Here is a 19,661-nt window from a genome sequence, read left to right as displayed (position 1 = left end):
TAAACGTTAAGCACGTGCCGATTAAACTGTAGTCAGGAGGCGACCTTGACAACTCGACTTCCGCATTATACGGTTTCCACTCGTTCACCCGGGAATCCCCCTCCCTTCTGGATCCTCTTGCCAGAGAGAGAGAGAGAGACAGAGATAGTTTCGTACCCAAGACAACCCACACGCATTATCCGGCCGACGTTGCCTTCACTGCCACTTTACGTAGCCGCGAGCGCTGCTGAACCAACGCCTCGCGAATTCAGAGCTCGGCCTTCGACGAGCGGCAACGACGCGCCTTCACCGGACAGCGAGCGGATCGTTCGGCGTGCAGGGGGCGCTGGGAACAACCCTGTGTATGATCGTGCGCTCACTGAGGCATCACGAATAGCGGATTGACCATGGCGACCTTATTGGGATTACCGGATTGGATTATCTTCGCGGCGACGGTCTGTGTCCTCTTATATCTGTGAGTATATTCTTTCACTTTGCGATCCGTGACATGCTACGCATCCTCTCGGCAGCCAGAGGGTGCTGCGTGCCAAGGGGCGGGTAGCTAATTAAATTAAGAATAGATGAGAGGACGGCACAAGAAAGGGTGCAAACGTACGCAGCGCATTCAATGGTTGTGTGTTCGAGGTGCATGCGTACATGTATATCCGTATAGGAATGCATGTTAAAAAAACTGGAAATGGTCCTCTCAGTTAAACTTAACTCTCTCTTCCTTCCGTCGCTGACAGGAGGCGTCTTTAAATGGCAAGGTTCCCACTGGCGTCGCAGAAGTCTCCGGCTGATTTTTTTCGTCGCGACCCGAAATTAAATTTTTATGGCGAAAGCCTTAAGTAGCTCATACCCCCGATGGCCTTGAAGAAAGCGCGTCGTCTTGTCCAATGTTACAAAAAGTATCATCATCAGCAATGACTCATATCCCCTAAGCAAGCAAAGAGTGCACTGGCTCATCCCTCTCGTAATGCTGAGGCTACAAGTACGCATCAAAGCGAAGTGAACAGTGAATACATTCATTGAATCCCGCATAAAACGTACAGAAACACGGCGTTTAGTTGAGTGGTACAAAGAAACCGCCCGACTTTCTCAATAGCTCAGACACCTGTAAGCAATGGCTCACGCCCCGGAAGCAAGCGACACATGCAATGACTCATACCCCCGTAAGGCTGAGGCTACAAGAGCTCAGCAAACTGAAGCCACACCATTGAACTTTTGAATAACCTTCAAGTGTCCTTACGGGAGTTGTCTCATGGTCAATTTGTTGTTCAATTGCCCAATTATGTTTGCTAATCTTTCTTTGTTTTCAAGGCATGTATTCACTCCTGCGAGGTCTTGCTTAAGGAAGATGGCAGTAATTGTAAATAAAATAAACAAGTAATAACTGAACAGGACGTACATTCTTTGAAATCACACATACAACATAGGGAACAGCATACGTTCCAATCCCCTACTGAGAGGATGCAACGTAAAGTCGAAGAGAAACGTCGTTGGCCAGAGTCTGACCCCGCTGCACGCGTCCGCAGCTAAGCGTCGAAAACGAGCCGAAGAAGGTGAACTGCGAAATGAGCCACGCGATGATGCGAGTCTGCGCATTGCCAAGTGTGCAGCAGGCTTTCGTCTTCATGTGTTACCGGAGTGTAGCATGCTGCCGAATTTTGTTTGTTTCGTTGTAGCTGCTCTGCTGTTTATTCGCTTTTAGACGAAAGCCAACAATCTTATTTTTTTTTTCACAACTGCTGCTCTAGGAAGACACGTCTAAGTGACAAACAGAGGCAACAAGAGTTAACCTGAGGTTACAATAAAGCGGGTTATGTATTATCTCCAGCAGCAGCGGAGGAAGCAGAGTGATCCATCGGTTCGGGCCGCCAAGGCCGGATCGTGCCATATAACGTTATGCCTTACTTCTCTGCCGATAGGTTGTACATTCTGGAGAGTCTTGCGAAGCAATATTGACAAAAAGTAAGAGAATGGAAAAGCAGAAGAATATAAGGTCGCTATGCAGGGTGTCCCAGAGTTCAAGATATGCCGACGCAATCTTAAGACGACGCGACGAAACGCACGTCGCTGACTATTGTATGTAGTAAGCCAATGTATTTTTTGTATTCTACCTAATTACAAAAGTGGACAAGGTTAACTTCATTAACCAACTTCTGAAGCAACGAAGTTAGGCAAAAAATTCCAATTATCGAGTTGTGGAGCGCTTTGCAATATGTCCGATTAAACAGTTTCTAACTTCCTGTCTATCAGGTATTAGTGCGTTTCCGCTTATTGCAGACGCCCTCGAAATACAAAAAAGAAACGAAGAAAGAAATACCACGTGATATGCCCACTCACGCGTCGCGATTGCAGCGCAACGAACATAGCATCTAGCAGGGCGTGCTGCAGCTTAGAAGGCGACAGGGCAGTTGCGTAAGCGTTCGCGCTGCGATTTACGCCACCGATGTGATTCCCCCACGGCAGGCGACGCGGCAGCACTCAAGGTTAAATCCATTGTTCGTTTGTACGCGGAGCGTTTGGCAACGCGGAAATCACGGCACCCAAGCGGGCATTTCACGTGGTACTTTCTTAATTTATTTTGTGGGCATCTGTAGTAAGAGGAAAAAATCACTAATGCCTTATAGATAGAACGTTGGGAACAGTTTAATCAGACGTTTCGCAAAGCGTTCTACAACTTCCTAATCCGTTTTTTTTTTTGCCTAACTTCGTTGCTTCCGAAGTTGCAATGTTTAGTTAGCCTTGACTAATTATGCAGTTAAGCAGAATACAAAGAATAGTGTGAAAAGTGAGCCTGGACACCCTGTAAATTATGGGGTTTTACGGGCCAAACCACTTTCAGATTATGAGGCACACCGTAGTGGAGGACTCCGGAAATTTCGACCACTTGAGGTTCTTGAACGAGCACCTAAACCTAAGCACACGGGTGTTTTCGCATTGCGCCCCCATTGAAATGCGGCCTCCGTGGCTGAGATTCGTTACCGCGACCTCGTGCTCAGCAGCCCAAGACCATAGCCACTGAGCAACCACCGCATGTATATGTAGTGCAAGCAATGAGAACAGAAAGAATAAGTGAAACAAAAAAAGCAAAGAATTCTAGAGATATCGCAAGCATAACATGACCTAACGCAAGACATTGCTATTGAAGCCGACGAAAATTAATAAACTAGAAAAAAAAGAGATCGGAGAACGCTTAAGCTTCGCTTTTAACAGTGGAATGCGATAGGATTTAAAGATCTCTGACCGCTCCTCGCGGTTCCCGGTAAGTGCAGCTTATGTAACATTAACGTATACCGCGAAGCACTGACGGCGAACGGTATGTACGCAGGCGACCTTTCTGGCAGAAACGCGGCAGCTTGCGTGGGCCGATCCTGGAGGTTGTGCGCAGAAGCGCCAAAATAATATCATCATTTCGAGGTTTCTGCTATTGTTTCGCACTTTTAATCTGGGAAGGTTCAACTTGAAAGGCATGCGCTGTCGGTGTGTAGTTTCATGACAGTTGTTCGTGGGTTGCCATTCTCCAAATTCCGAGAAATTATTTTCTCAAGAATGCAAGACATGGTATGAGGAACTTTAGTAACAGAATGGCGTGGAAATATAGCCTGCATATACCGCATGTACATAAACGAAAATATATACGGCACTTTTCGCTCACGGACAACTCCGTCTACGCCGACACAGGATTTGCTGCGACACGGGGGTTTTAACACTATCAAGTTAAAATATCGCCCCTTACCAACTCGCCTAAATGCGCAGTTTACTTGTGAAGAAGATGGACGGAAAGGTACGACTCACCCCTTAATCTATTTATTCCAAAATCTGTCCTATGCGCGACACCTAAACCAAATCAGACCCTCATTGGTTGCATTGTCGTGCTACTGAAAACGAGGTAACGGGTTCGGAACCCGGCTGCGGCTGTTAAATTCTGATAAGGCCAACCCCAACAATCTTTACACACGCACGCCTTGAGAGCCACCTCATGCGCCACTATCGCTAATATAATAATATTTGGGGTTTTACGTGCCAAAACCACTTTCTGATTATGAGGCACGCCGTAGTGGAGGACTCCGGAAATTTTGACCACCTGGGGTTCTTTAACGTGCACCTAAACCTATGCACACAGGTGTTTTCGCATTTCGCCCCCATCGAAATGCGGCCGCCGTGGCCGGGATTCGATCCCGCGACCTCGTGTTCAGCAGCCGAACACCATAGCCACTGAGCAACCACGGCGGGTGCCACTATCGCTATACTGTGCTCGTCCTGTGTTTCCTTCACACAGTACGCCGTTCTTTTTCGTGCTGTTACCACTATGAATGCTTACCATCTTGCTCACCTTTCCACTTTATTACTTCTGCTACTCTCCCGGCCATACTGAGTCTTCGAAAGAGAAAATGAAAAGGTGTCCTTTCACACAATATTTTATTCGAGTTGCCGACAAATTTGACTTAGCTCTGCCATCTGCTAGCCGCATGGTTAGCTTAGATGGTAGAGCGGCAGCCGTGGAAAGGCGGTGGTCCCGGGTTCGAGTCCCGGACCAATCTTTCTTCAACTGCGAGGCTTTTCTTTCCAGTAACCCGTATGGATTTCCTTTGTAGCAATTGCTAAGATTGGGTGGATGTCTCATTTTCGCTTAATTAATACAGTATACGAATTTCGCTCGGCCTTGAGCGACTGGCGTGGCGGCCGCAGCTGCGTATCTTACCACACCGTAACTGCTTGATGACGTCATTAACCGGCGCCTATTCCGTCACGCAAACGTCAGCTTTGCCGTCACGTGACGTGAAGAATGAACTATGAGGTGGTTCCTCCGAATCAGCCATTTTGTCGCTCGTTTCATAAACACGCTGCTTCAAACTCCCAGTGGCGTATCACTGGTGTGCCAATCGGGCCACTGTCTAAGCCTCAAAACTGGTATAACAAACATCTGGGGCCGAATCCACAAAGCTTATCGTTCGTAAGTGCTGTCATTGGCAGGTCGCCTTTGCTAATAAAATGTCCTGCTCCAGGATGGGCTGGAATTGGTTCTTAGTCACAATTCTGGTTTAAGAGCTTTATATGAATACTGGCTCTGATGAAGACAGCGCTTTCTGCACTATTTGTTACTGCCCAGTTCATTGATGCACGTTCTGTGCAAGCTGCAGAAAGATGTCGCGATACACCTTTCAACTTAGTATATACGTGTAGTAGAAAAAGGTTTAATTAAAGGTAACGCTAGTAATATTTTCGAATTATTTTGATTACGGTGGCTGACAGTCGGCAGTGAGTTATTAGCAAGCTGATGTATTATTAATATTAGTTATATACATTTGCTTGACAGTCGATAGGTTCTACAAAGGTGATACCATAACATGTCGGTAAGAGCAGCTCATAAGGATGGACTATATAGTTCTTTGATTTTAAAAATCGTTTACCAACTGTCACCAGTATCTTTGCAGCATGTTATTAAAACGCCTAATGACAGATAAACTCGATGCTCACTATAAATTGGTTCTACAAACATTAATCTGTTTTGCAATGTACTTTTCGCTAGAAATTTCAATTTCAATTTTGTGCTTCTAAAGCCCTGAAGCAGGAGCTTTATGGGGGCTGAGACGGAGAGAAAAAATAAATGGCGTTTGTCGATGACGTCGCAATTAGCGATGTATGCGTGAGGCTGTGCGTGTACTGCATGGGCATGTGTGGAATGAGCACGCATGCGATGCCAGTGGGTTGTACACACTTCTTGCACATATCAGCGGAGTGTGACATCCTACATTAGTTCTGCGGTTCGCAAGCAATTCTGTAGCACGTGAATAATGAAAAAGAAAACAGTGTCGATGCAAAGACATCATTTTTGAGCTTGCGCACTTCACGCAAGTACCAAACGCACGAGCAACGGTTATTTGTGCAATCTTCGCAGGTATGCATATCGGAATCGCAACTACTGGAAGAACCAAAATGTCACGTCAGAGCCATTTGCCCTCATATTTGGCCCCACGTTGAAGCTTACGTTCCAAGTAAGCTATTATTTACAATCATTAGAAGTTATTGTTACGAGTTCGGAGCTGAAGGCGGACGAGCAGATGAAAAAGCGAGCTATTATAAAGGCGATTCAAGATAGTGGCAATGATGATGAGGGCATTGAGATTGCTGGGGAGGTGATAGAAGAACCACGGGAGCGTGAGCGTCGTGAACTTTAGAGTGAGCGTAAGCGTCAAGAACGCGAGAATGAACGGAAGCGTGGGCTTCAAGAACTTACTCTTAGATGTGAGCGTAAAGAACGTCAGCGTGAGTGTCAAGAACGTGAGAATGAACGTGAACGTGAGTATCAAGAAAGTAAGCGTGAGCGTGAGCAAAAGTACGAGAGAGAGAAGGCAGCATTGATAAAACAGATACAATATTGTGAGCAGTTAAAGGCACAGAGACAACGGCTGTCTGAAAATTCTGTAGGTAGTACAGAGCAAAAGAATGAGGAAGTATCTAGCGCATTTTCACCAAAAGCCGACGAGAAAAGTTGTGCCCGTGAGATTAGCGGCCCATTCAGAGGTGAACGGAAAGGGCTAGCTGCTAACGATGCCTTAGCGGCAACAGAGGCCGGTAAAGGCCGTAGTGAAAGCGACGAGGTGCTGGGCCAACAGAGCACTGTAGAGACAGCTAGGCCAGCTGCGAATGAATTGGCACAGTCACCACGCGTGTGCGTCGCATGTAACGTTAACGAGGTAGTTAACGAAGCACAGAATACCGCTGACCCGACAGACCCGAGCACCCATGTCGAGATGACTGTCGAGTCGGATCTGCGTGCCGAAGTGCAGTGCCAGCTGGACGATGCAGTTGAGGGTAACTCTCAGCATTGCGAGCTGTGTAGCTCAAGAGAAGACAACTGCATTGTTCAGGGATCGGTGCAGCTCTCCGCCAGTCTAGGTAGCCAAGAGAGGGATGATTTAGTTAAGGATAATTCGGACTGTGCGGGTAAGAGACCGATCCGGGCCGACGAGATGGGTACCGGCCAGCACGAGGCGCCAGAAGGCGACAAGAAAGCGAGTTCAAAGAGAAAGCGTCGTAAAAAGAAGCGCGATAAAAACCGAAAGACGGTGACTAATGTAGCGCAGCCAAAGACGGCGAGAGACCCAAAAGGGCAGGGCGCGAGGAGAGGAAAGGTGCGGTCGTCGTTGACGACCTGTACGCATCAAGTATGTTCGAGCCACCGGTCGAAAAGAGACCGAGAAGCATGTTCTGCACGGACGCGGACAAACGGCATGGGGCAGTTATGTTCCTTGTCGGTCCGTCGTTCTTTTCGAAGTTCAGCGTGTAGGGCGAAGGAGCGCAAGGTGGCAAGACGAGACGAGGTCAGTCGAGTTCGCGATGAAAGCGTGGCGCCAGGACGCAAATCGGCCGGAGACCGTAACGTCTTGAAGGAGCAGACAGTGAGTCAGCCCTTTTGTTGTTCCTCGGTAGCCAGAGTAGCTTTTGAACCGCGACCACCTCGAGTACGGCTCAAAAGTATGAGTCAGTCGTAATCGTTTGGAACGGGAGGCCAAGCGAGCTTCCGTAGAAGTAAAAAGTGCTGTTTTGTTTTATTTTTGACCATTTGAAAAATATTGCGATTTAAGACTACAGTTTCTTTAAGTATGTAAGGTATGAGCTTTATTTATGTTTTGTTTGAGAAGCTCCGAGAGTTGAAAGACGCGTTTTAAGTAAACCTGTAGTTTAGCGAGTTGTTAGTTAATGAGTAAATAGGCTTTCTTTTTTGTGTGCGTGAGTAACCTGGAGGTCAAGGTTATCGTTGAGAGGCCTATCGTAACGCGCGTTTCTATTAGTTAACTATCTTTTTTAGGTGCTTTTTTATTTTCTAAGGTTAAGTGTGTAGGCTTTCAGTAAGTGCGTGATTTGCACTAAGAGTTCGTAGTTCCATTAGCGCGTGTCTTGTGCGGACGGAAGGAAGCAGATTTATGACTGGGTTGCTCGTGTGTGTTGAGGGTAGCCGTATTCTTTCTTCTTTAGTGAGCGTGCGTAGAACTAGTCATTAGCAGACGCATTTTTTAAGGGTTCTACGGAGTGCGTAAGTTACGCAAGTGTAGTTGTTCGTTTAACGTACGTGTCCTGTATTGACTAGAGAAAGACACGTGAGTAAGCGTGATGGAACGTTTGCGTGCGACGCAAGTACGGGTTCGGAGTAGTGACCACAAAGCTAGCGCACTTGTGATTACGTACTTGTAGAGTTGACCGGACTGTTCAATGGCCCCAATACGTGCGATAAGTACGCCACTGCGATAGGTTGGAAACATGCTGTTCGTGTAGTTAGGCCACTTAAGTTATGTTAGGCTGTTTTCATTTTTTGTTTGCAACGACAACGGCCCTTTGTTTTGCAACAACAGTGTCACTCTGACCTTGTCGGCATTCGGGGAGAAATGGATAGCGGTTTGGAAAGGTGGTTGGAACTGCTTTCTAAAAATTAGGGAAATAAAAGATCAGGGTTCATTTTGACTCAGTAATAGCCTGGCGAGTCAGGAGTGAAGAGCCTGCGCTTACACGTGGTGCAGCGCTGTGTTGTTTTGTTTGTTTGACGTACGTTCTCCAGGGCCCAGGATCCCGAAGTTCGTCAAACGAGGCTCGACATCAGTACCCTGCAGGTTCTTTCAGCGTTCCTCATGGCCAGCGAATTGATTTCACCGGTCATTCCGAACTTCCGGGCCGAGGAGGAGCTGTTAGATACGGGACTTTTCCTGAGCCTCCTTCGAGTTCACCAGACCACATCGAATCGCGCCACACCTAAGTAAGGAACGCAGAAGCAGATCTACCCAGTTCCCGAGGCTTGGCACGTGCAAACGAGTTCGCGTCCCCCACCTCGTGCGCCGCAGGTGGAGCAATTCACTGCTTGACTCTTACCGAAAGTGCAGCGAGAGCCTGGCACTGTTCCAGGTAACGTGGGTCCCGAGGCAAGACGGCTGTAATGCACCGTGAAGCCCTGGCAGCAATCCCCCCATCCGCCTTTGTGAAGGCAGTTGCAGACCGGTAAGGCAATAGCGCTGATAGAAGTAAGCCTCGGACAATTGGGGTCCAAGGTGCCACCCTGTGCGCCGGGTGTGACACAATAGCACGGGCGCCCACCATTGGCCGAAAATGACGACACCTGAGCGGGCTCACCGATTGGCCGAACGTGACGTGACTTCGAGACACCGAAGGGCTTAAAAGCCAGAGACCGGGAGCAGCAAGGGAGCATTCCTTCATTCATCTCTTTCGAGCTTCTTGCCACGGGCCGCAGCGTCCGAGTTGCTTCCAGCCTGTAATGACTGTATGACTGTTAATTTCTTTGTACTCTCACTGTAAATAATGTAAATAAACCTCCAGTTTTTCATCTCAAAGTCCTCCTCAACCTCGGCTAACTCCCGCACCCAACGACAAGGTCCAAAATCTGGGGCAGAGAAATTGGGATTGTCCTCCAAATCCTGACAATGGCCACGATGTAGGTGAAGTGACACAGCACGAAGGCGTTGATCAGCCGAAGCAGGTTGTCCTCCTTCCGGCCACGATGTGTGTTCATGACCCTTCGCACGAGGCGAAATGCATTGTCGGTCTTCGCAATGATCTTGCGCAACGCAGTGCCGTTGCCGCCACCTGATTCGATGAACATGTCCAGGACTCTGATGGTGTCGACCCTGGGTATCGGGTCACCGCTCCGAGTGAACAGGTGAATGTCACTTTCCGAGAACGATTTTCATCCCTTGCTCTGCCGCCTTTTTCTTTTATATAAAGCATAAGATCAGATTTGGTTGGGGAGCATCTGAGTCCGGTGGGTAGCGCGTGCCCCGTGCTGTCTACCGCCTCTTGCATGGCGCTTTCCACTTGCCCTTCGCTACCGCCGGTGCACCAGATCGTGGTGATACGAGAATGTTTGTGCTTACCTTTCATCATGATGACCACCGATCGAGACATTGAATGCGTTCGTATTTTTGTTCAAAATTATGTGTCACCTCTGTGTCGTGTGCTAAACAGCTTCATTAGTCATCCACCTTTGCGGAGGGGAATGGCTCATTATTTAATTCTGGTTAATCACGATACAATTTTTCTGACACTGTCGACGTAAATGTTTGCCTGCAGCCCTGACTGAGGACGAGTCCATGGCGCAGTGCGTACTGTTCTTCCTCGCTGGCCAGGACAAAACCTCAACAGCAATCTCGTTCACGCTGTACTTGCTCGCCATTCACCCTGACGTGCAGGAGAAGCTGAGAGAGGAAGTCGACGAGTGTTTCAAGGTTCACGTACGCAGTCCGAGTTGTTTATTTTTTATTGAATTGGGCGTACTAACGCTTTCGCGTACTGACATCGCCAATGGATTATCATACATTAGCTAAAGTATCATAAAGTCGGGAGTTTTTCGCTAGCTGTGTCACAATTAAAGGACAACTGATAGCTTCTGCATGTCGTGGGTTCGGTTACCGGCCGATGTGTGTGGAATGCAAGAAAACTTGTGTTCTTAGGTTCAGAAACGCGTTGGCAATCTCCAGGTTGTGCAAACCACCCTGCCGTCCCTATCATGGCCTCTCTCGTGTTCCATGTGTTACTTCGAGTCGCTAAACTCAGTGAACGAATCGATCAACCATACTGAAATTCACGTTTCCATTCTAAATGGGACGACTTCGGTCATAACTTCGAAACTGGAGTATAGTTCATTCTCTATGTTTACGTTCAGCTTCAATGACATCCGTAATGTAGGGACTGAGAGACCGGATACAAAGTTTTGCGTTTTACGCTTCTGAAATTAAGGAAGCTTTCGTGAAGAATTCCCATTAAGGACGATGTCGCAGCGTCCCCCGCTTTTTAAAACTCGTTCACAACGGGAAAAGTTAGAAATTGCAGCAGCTTATGCGAATGCTCTATAAGAGCGCTGCGTGTAGTCTATTGTTTCACCTGAGCGGCTTTCAGGATAACCATCCACGAAAAAAGAAAACGAAAAATATCTGAAGCTCTATGCACCAGTCTGAAGCGCGTTATGTAATACTAATACAATGTGCGAACAGGATTAGATAAGACGCTATGTTCGAGGAAGGCAAAATTCTACGCCTGGGAGTGTTGTAGTGTAGCTATTGACATATTAGGCGCATTTATTGTAGCTGAGCTATGGCGAGCTTTTATAGCCATTCGGTGTATTGCTAACGTTGCTGTCGGACCATTCATCAAGCGAGAAAATAGTTATAAGACAGTAGTTTAAGCGTCGAGGTTTTATTACGATGTTAGCTACACGGCTTGTCCAGAGTGGTTACAGTTTAAAAAGGAACATGACAGAGTGGCATTCAACATTAAAGCGAGCGGAAAACGAAACCATTACACGACGCGCCGTAAATTGTAGGCTAGTATATCTACAATACTGAAGTAAAGTTTTCGACATCCATGTGAGTGCAGCGCTAAAGATTTCACAATGAGATTAGGAAAATTTGAACGTGACAGTTCCTCTGGCTTGGCTTCAAGGACATGCCGCTCTGCTCTATGTTGTATCCAGGGAGAGCATCCGAGCTTGCATGTTGTCACAAAACTCAAGTACCTAGACTGCGTCGTCTCCGAGCCTCTTCGAATGTATCCTTCAGCGACGCGGTAAGACCATTCGTTACACTTTCTCAGTGCAGATCAAATTCTCTGTAGTCAATGTGCCAACGGCAGGAAGAATGTGAAATGGGTGCCTTTAAAGGGACACTAAAGAAAAGCAATAAATCAGTTTAGGCTAACCAAGTACTTCTGTAAAACTGTATTTTGCGTTAATTATTAGAGCAGAAAAAGAAGGTAAAACTTCCATGTCTTGAACTTCGCGCCAAAACACCTGCACTGGTACGTCAGTGTGAAGTGGCCGACTTAAAAGTATATTACCGTGTTTGGGCCCTTGTGGCTCAGTAAAAGTTCTTCCAAGATGCTAAGTTCTGTCTTCGGGTCTTTTAGAATACAGTGCAGTATATCTCAAAATGAACAAGAAGAATAAACTAGTCTCACAGAGACGCCGCCACGGTAGGTTGTTGCGGGAACTTCAAGATGACGTCGCCACCCTCCTTCCGTTCCGGCGCCTTTTCTGGCTTACTAAATCTCTCACTGTAGAAGTGGCCTTTGGGTAGTGTAGAAATGTGGTCTGCTGGCATAGCACAAATTATTTCTTCTCTTTAGTGTCTCTTTAATGCGGAACGTTTCTTTACCAACCGAAGCCCCGTTTTCAAATAGATGCCGGGCAACCAATTAGAAAAATAATTATAATAAAGGCAGGTTGTTAGCGTCGATCGGACTTGGCGATCAATTCTTTTTTGCGCGCTTATTTTCAGTATTGAGCGATCACCGTATGAAGACTACGTTCTCGGAGATACGGGAGTGAAGGTGAAGATGGGCGAGTTGGTGGCCGTCCCCGTATACTCGATGCACCACGACCCACAGTACTTTCCCAATCCTTCGAAGTTTGATCCAGAAAGGTAAACGGAGAAAACTGCAACCTTTGAGCAGCGCAGCTCTGCTAGTTACCAGTGGTGTCATGTGTTTGCATTTCTTTAGGTGACGAGAGTAATACGACTGGCCAATTTCGTGCAGGTTCAGTGACGAGAATGTCGAGTCCATACAACCGTACACGTACCTGCCATTTGGAGCCGGGCCTCGCAACTGCATCGGCATGCGCTTCGCCTTGCAAGCCGTGAAGCTGTCTATCCTGCACACCATCCGAAACGTGAAGGTGGTTCGGACGGAAAAGACAAAGGTGAGTTCGAGTGTTTGCGCCAACTCTGGCATCTGGTGCGTTGCGGTGTATGAGCGGCTCTGATGAGTACACACGCATCACAGCGAAGTATAATAGAGAGAGGAGGAGCATTGCTTGCTGCAGGCGGACCTGTTGCCAAGGAGAAGCTGCCGCCGATTGCTCCGACCGAGCGCTATTTATCAAGCGCGGCAGACTCTGAAACGCGTCGCCATACGTCTGGTAACACTGGGACATCTAGTAAGAAAAGTGAATGGAGAGCAAGGATTCGAGCCGAGGAGCCACAGGCTGCACGCCATCCACACGGCGCCACGAATGCTGTCCCACCCAGGTGGTTCGCCATTCGCAGCCCAGCTATGCGTCATGGAGCTTTACAGAGAATATGCTTTAGACACTGATGAAACATGCACATATACTCATACGCCAAGTTGCATTGCAGGTTGCAATTTGTTCATTTACGTATGAGTAAGTTTCTGTGCATCGTAGTACCCTGCTACCGTCAATATACAAATTAGCATATAGGAGTGTGAGATGATGTTTTACTTGGGGACATTTCAGTTTTGTCATTTCTGTGTAGCCGCTCCTGCGCAAGCGAATTTTTTTAGAAAAGTAAGGGCTAACTCTGCCCCTTATTTCAGGTGCCCCTGGAATTCAAGAACGGATTCAGCGTCCTGACAGCCAAAGACATCACATTAGGAATACGGAAAAGGGGCTAGCAATTTTCCTTTATTTTTTCTTCTACAAGTCGTTGAGATATTGAGGACTGGGTGAAGCTGACTGTGCGAACGGCTCCGTCAGTTTGTTTAGTAAAACATGGACATTTACAGCTTTACAGTTGCACAGTGACTTCGAGTTCAAGAACTTTATGCCATCCGGCCAGCACGGAGGCATTCTTAGAAGATCTGTCGCACGTGTCTGAGCTTTTGGGTGAATCTTCAGTTTTATTCTTTACCTCTTCCTCTCCATCTCGTAACTTTCAATGCCTCTACATACCCCACCCCATAATTGAGAGCAGGACAGCCAGCCGGAGAATGCACTGGCTAACCTGCACGTCTCTCCTCACAATTTTTGTCTTTTCCCCTCCTGGATGTATGCGCTTTGTTAAGACGAACGAAACTGTACGAAGATGTGCCCAATGCGCAATAAATATAAGAATGGTGTCCTGCGCCTGTTGTAATTCTTTCTAAAGAGTCATTCACATAACATTGAAGGAGTGTTCATATCATACCTCGTGCTTCCCCAACCGTGCCACACCTCGTGCATTTACCCCAACCTTGAACGAAAATTTATAGGCAAAACATGTTTCGAAGGTTTATTCTTATATGGGTTACACACTAGCCTTACAACGGACGTAAGAGCCATCTTCCTGTGCAGAGAGTGAGAAAACCACGTTGCCTCGGTCGAGTAGTGACCGTAGTCGTACGTTGGTACGACTACGGTCATTCTATTTCATGAGAATAAACAAAGCCTTATTATTTCTTTATACGGAAGCTCTGTGAGCAAAAATTAATTCTCTAGGCAAACAACACTTAGCGCCCTAATTTTTGCGCTAACCATACTCTATATTGTCACGTGAATTATAGCAAAAACAAGTACAGCATGCTTATATTACAGGAATGTAAAGCTACTTGCTAGTTAAATATTGTAGACATGAGTACGACAAATAAACAGCGAATGTAAGATATATTTAATGCAAACCAAGAATTAATAAACGCACAGACCAAACAACCAAAAACGACTTCCTACTTGAGTTTAGCATAAGAAAACACCAGAGCATGCGATTTTTGGAGCATTTATCCGACATCGAGTCTATCGTCTTGGTAGGATATTTTCTTGTATTAGGTGAAGATGGGTGCTGGTCACTAGTTTGGTGCTCACCGACTCGGCCATAGCTCATTCTATGTGACCCGTGCGCGCAACGGTGAAACGAGATTCACTTAGATCTTTGTTGTACTCTACGCCTTCGCTCATTAGGTTGATATAGTAACGCAACAACAGTAATCGTAATAAGTTTTTCTGTCTTGTTCTGTTTCGTTCTTAATACGCCGTGATGGCTCAACAGCTATGGAGCCCACGCTAAGGAATGTTATTAAACAAGACGAGGCTTTCTAGAGATATCTTTAAACATGATGCCATGATAATTGTGAGCCAGAAAAGAAAAAAAAAGAGATCTTAAAAGCCTTGTACCCGCAGCGAAGGTTAATTTAACGCCACAAGGCTTTTCAACGGGTATGTCACCATGACATATGCGGACGGAACTTTAGGAGTATACCCCGTGAATAAACAGGACGTTCCCCGACATGTGACTAAGTCATTCCATTGCATGCACGTACGTCGCACTCTCCATTATAGACCCTCTTCTCGAGACACCATTAGTGGGCACATCGTTATGTGTCCGCTCGCTTAATGTCACGAGGCTATCTCGCATTATAGGCTGCAGGCTGCACTAGTGACAAAGCCGTCAAGGACACATCCTTCAGATAACGCTGACGGTGAAACGCACGAAGGGTAAACAACCTAGAACGGACGTTGCAGCCCAGTGCGCTTGTGCCTGCTTCAGCACATGTTTTCATTCAAGCGTAAGCGGTAGTGAGCTGTAGAGGACGTGAGCAACATTTTATCTGAAACCTAGACGCATTTCTCAGTCGCGAGGAGAGCCATTGGCTTACAGGATCTTTAGCTTCTGTAGTAGCATCAAACACTGTCAATTGAAAAGTACAGGGCTCAGCGAATGAAACGCGATACTCTGAGCGGATGGCGGTAAGCGTTTCGCACCGCCGATGAGCGCTAGTGGATCGCTCGGTGGTTGAATAGAGTCAAAATTTGTCGCAAAAGCTCTCGCTTTCACGGTACACAGAGGAAACTGGTTGCGCAAAAAGCGCTGGCAGCAATGCGCTCCGAGTATCGCGTTTGAGTCGCGGAACACTGTACAGTGAAGATCTTATTCGAACATCATATTCGCAGTATAGAAAAGATGAATGCCTATTGCCTAGATCACCCTAAGTAAATCATCCCGTTGTCTCGACACAGAGGAGCTCACACAACGTTCTCTGAAAGAGGTACAATCGAAGTGTGCCGCCACTAAATAAGGGGCGTTCTGAGCGTTTCGAGGTATTCTTGTAGTGTGCATTGATGCACGCCCTAGATATTCCACTTCTTCTGCGCCCTCGACATGCCAAGGTCAAGTACTAGCCACAATTATTTTCCATTGATTATATTAAATTCTTATCAATTGTTTCGCCGAGTTGCCGCCGAACTGTGCAACAGGGGCGCTATATCGATGGCTGAGAGTTGATGAACAAATAAAACAAAACAAATGAACAATGGAAACAAAAGAATTCCCACAAAATTTGAGCGCTTGCTAATGCGCTTCCTTATTTCGCGTGAAACACGCCGAAAAATGAGAGGTGAGAAAATGACAATACGACATGTCGCTGTTATTTCTGCTAGAGAAGTTTGGATATGGCCGGCTTGCCCCCCCAAAAAAAGAGAAACAATAACGAAGGTGACTCAAGGATGTGTGGTTTTTATTGGAGTCTTGCATAACTTGTGACTGCCCATGGTCACGAGTGCTATTGAGAGAACGATAAATGTCGTCGGCGCACCTATCCCCCCTCCCCCCCCCCCCCGTTTTCTACAGATTTTTATTAATTGTACAGTTCTTCCTCCTACACATCGCACTCAAAGGCGCTCGCACTATATGGAGTGCACGCATCCCTCGCATTTGCCATAAACATTCGATCGTCAGTGCCAGTTTTGAATTTTGACTTGCTGGTGGAGCATCAAATAGGGAATTTTATTGATTGGTGGCTTCAGTTGGAAAGGCATAAACGTTAAAGCGAGTGTTAGAGCTGAAGCTGGAGGTGCACGTGTTGGACGGAGGGATCAGATGCAGACATAGAATGCAGTTGATTTTGAGCGATTCCCTTTTTCCTTGGAAGCCGCAATAGAAATTCAGCTCCCAGCATTGAGCACCACCCGCTAAAGCTACATGACGTAAACCGGAGGCGGTAAGAGAGAGAGAGAGAGAGAGAGAGAGAGAGAGAGAGAGAGGCAAAGGTATGTCAGGGAGGTTAACCAAACGAATATCTCCGGATGGCTGCCCGGCATTGAAGAAGGAGGGAAAGGGGTGCGAAAGATGAGAGAAAAGAATGAAGAAAAACAATACAGAACTTTCTCTGTGGGCTTTGCCGCACAGTCTGCAAAGGCGTTACGTCGTTATACACAGTATCAACGTCCCACTAGTACATACCACGTAACACAGTGCACAGTCACAACTTGCCACACAGTTCACTATCTCATAAATAACGCACCAGCGACTTCATTGCGGCTCGCGCTGATTTTCGTGTAGGCTAGTTTCCAAGATAACTTAAAAGATTACAGGACGAATGATGCGAAGTACGTACGTTACGCAAGTAAGTGTATTCGGTCTTTGTAAACTCGTCTGAAAAACTGCGAAATTCGATACGTATTCTAGAATAATTCTCAGTAGATTTCTTTAATTATCCAACTAAACATGTTTGTATTTTGTGGCTTACTATCCGGTTATCTTTTCTGGCTTCCGGTACTGATGTGCAGAAGGTTGCCGTTCGTGCTGTCTGACCACAAAGGGTCTTTTTCAGCACATATTCTGATTTCAGTTTGTTCACTATTTGTTGAGTAGCTGGCACCGCCTAGACGCGCCAAGATCTCCCTCAAAACAATGCCATTCTAACAAACAGAAATATGGAGCCGTATCAAAATATCAAAACATAAGCTAAACTAAGAAGGAAAAAAGGAACCAGGGACCAGTGGGTGCTGTATAGACAAAGACTTCAAACAGAGAACGAGACATCGAATCATCGCTCAGAAGTCACATCAAACTCAGCAAGTGCTATGCATAGTTACATATCAAGCATCATAGTAAAGACGACATTGAACAATGAACATAAATGTGCGCACTATTACAACAAGAGGAATTTCGCCCAAGCTTTGCTCTACGTTCTTCCTCATGCGGTATTCTGACGCACTTCTATTTCATCTCATCCGTCCTTCTTCGACAGACCACACGCTGATACGCTGTTTGCTAAGTGCAAGAAATGGCATCATTGCGCTATTTACCTTGTTTGTTGGAATTTCTTTTTCTCTTGCCAATACAGGAAAACGGGACGCTAGCTTGACTTTACTGAGGTGAACCACCACAGGGCTAGTGGATGGATGCTTTTGCATAAGTATTCGCTTACCCATCGTCCCGCAAATATCGCCTTATTTCTCCCTGGATGAAATCAAGAAGCCTGCATGCTTGAGTGCACAACGTGAGGCTCACCGCATGGGTCATTAGACGACACGGACCTTGCAGAGGTGCCCATTAGGGCATCAATGCGCGGCAAAGATAAGTTGATCTGGTTCTCCAGTAAATATGTTCTGTCGGGCGAAACGGTGTATAGGAGGTTGTCTAGTTAAGAGGAAAGTGTCTTGCAGAAAGACAATATACTCTAGATACGCCACACAAGTTACGCGCTACAGGACTTTCAGGGCTTTGTCACTCAAGCGGGAGAAAAAAAGGAAGAAATTCGGGGTTTTACGCGCTAAAACTACGATATAACTATGCGGCACGCCGTAGTCGGAGACTCGGGGTTAATTTTGACCACCTGGGGTTCCTTAAGGGGCCCACAAATCGGCCCCACCGAAATGGGGCCGCCGCGGCTGGGATTTGATCGCGCTCCTCGGGGCTTAGCAGGGCAGCGCCGAAGCGACTATATATACGCCACCACGACGGGTTCGCTCGAGTCATAATGAATCGCGATGACAGCGCGGAAAATTGTGCATTACACGATGTGCTTTAGGAGCGACTGATTGATGATTAAGCACCGTGCGTAGCAGGAACTAAGATAAGTTTTACAGCAATGCATAACTCTCAGCGGTGGAACTTATGATATCCACGGTGATAATATGTGAATGTAAATAATGAACTAAAATTCGCTATTTATATTCTCTATTTCCGCTATTAAAAGGCTCAACACCGTTGCAAAAGTGAAGTTACGCAATGCTCAAGATGTATCGATTTTATAAAAATTCTGTGTCTTGCATTATTCTTTAAACGGAAGTGTAGAAGACGTGCCGCGAAACACAGATTTAAGTTTCAGCTGGCATTACGCCTCGCTACATAATATTTCGGTAAAAGATACGTTGACGGGGAACACCGAAATGAATTTCGCCCCACATTATTTCTAGTAACGGGTGGTCGACGCAGAATCATCCAGAATGTATAGTATACTCATTAGGCATGCACTGATGGCTTAATTGCTATACAGCTAACATATTACGCACAAAGTAAATAAAACAGCCAATGTGCAAATTTTATTTATTGAATTCACTATTAGTGATTAACAGAGAGATCATGACGTTCGCCCCAGTGACTAAAGTTCTACTTAAAAACTTGTATCCTAATTTATGGTTCTGTGTGTTTAATAATTGCTATGAGTGTTCTATGAGACATCAGATATAGGTAAGCACGAAATAATAAAAAAAAATTCTTGCAATTTACCAAAGAAAATAGAAGCGAGAAGAATTTCAGTATGTTAACCACATAGTCCAGCTGTATGTAGGTGCGTGGTATAGCAACGCTTTATTTGTGCGTTATTTCATCACACTCTTTCCTTTTTGACCATGATAGCTTGCGCTTAGAAAATGAAGACCTGCCTTTTAACAAAGGTAGCTCCTGTCCTAGGAGATTCTCACGTAGTATCACACGGTACAGTACTGTAGCTTCAACTGCCCGAAAGCACCCTTACTTTCTTTTTTTGTTAGAAAGGCATTAAAAATCCACTGTCTCTGTCCTCTGTTAACTGGTGCGATCATGTTTGCTTTTGCTTTCACCCTGCTTCGATACCCGTCGAAAGTAAAGGCTGTCATATGGTCGAAAAAGAGAACGAGACAATATGGAAAGAAGAAGGTATAAATCAAGGATATTTCCACATGTTGCATGCAGCGTACGTTT

General features: G+C 46.2%; 1 protein-coding gene across 2 annotated transcripts in view; it reads left to right on the top strand.

Moving 5' to 3' along the window:
• Window positions 1-219: 219 nt before the first annotated feature.
• The window catches only part of LOC142582558 (cytochrome P450 3A19-like), an 89,710-nt gene continuing 70,268 nt past the window's right edge, over window positions 220-19,661 (top strand). The window contains exons 1-5 of one of the 2 annotated variants that reach the window (XM_075692411.1): window positions 220-454; window positions 10,063-10,223; window positions 11,462-11,553; window positions 12,264-12,407; window positions 12,523-12,685. In XM_075692411.1, coding sequence (XP_075548526.1) covers window positions 10,083-10,223; window positions 11,462-11,553; window positions 12,264-12,407; window positions 12,523-12,685 — 540 coding nt within the window. In that variant the 5' untranslated portion in view covers window positions 220-454; window positions 10,063-10,082. Of the gene's footprint in view, window positions 455-5,884; window positions 6,055-10,062; window positions 10,224-11,461; window positions 11,554-12,263; window positions 12,408-12,522; window positions 12,686-19,661 lie in introns of those variants that run through there. The other variant, XR_012828455.1, reaches the window with a different exon arrangement.

Source organism: Dermacentor variabilis, chromosome 5, assembly GCF_050947875.1.
Source record: "Dermacentor variabilis isolate Ectoservices chromosome 5, ASM5094787v1, whole genome shotgun sequence".
Classification (NCBI taxonomy): Eukaryota; Metazoa; Arthropoda; class Arachnida; order Ixodida; family Ixodidae; genus Dermacentor; species Dermacentor variabilis.
The sequence above is the reverse complement of the archived record's forward strand: the minus strand, read 5'-3'. Positions and strand labels throughout refer to the sequence as shown.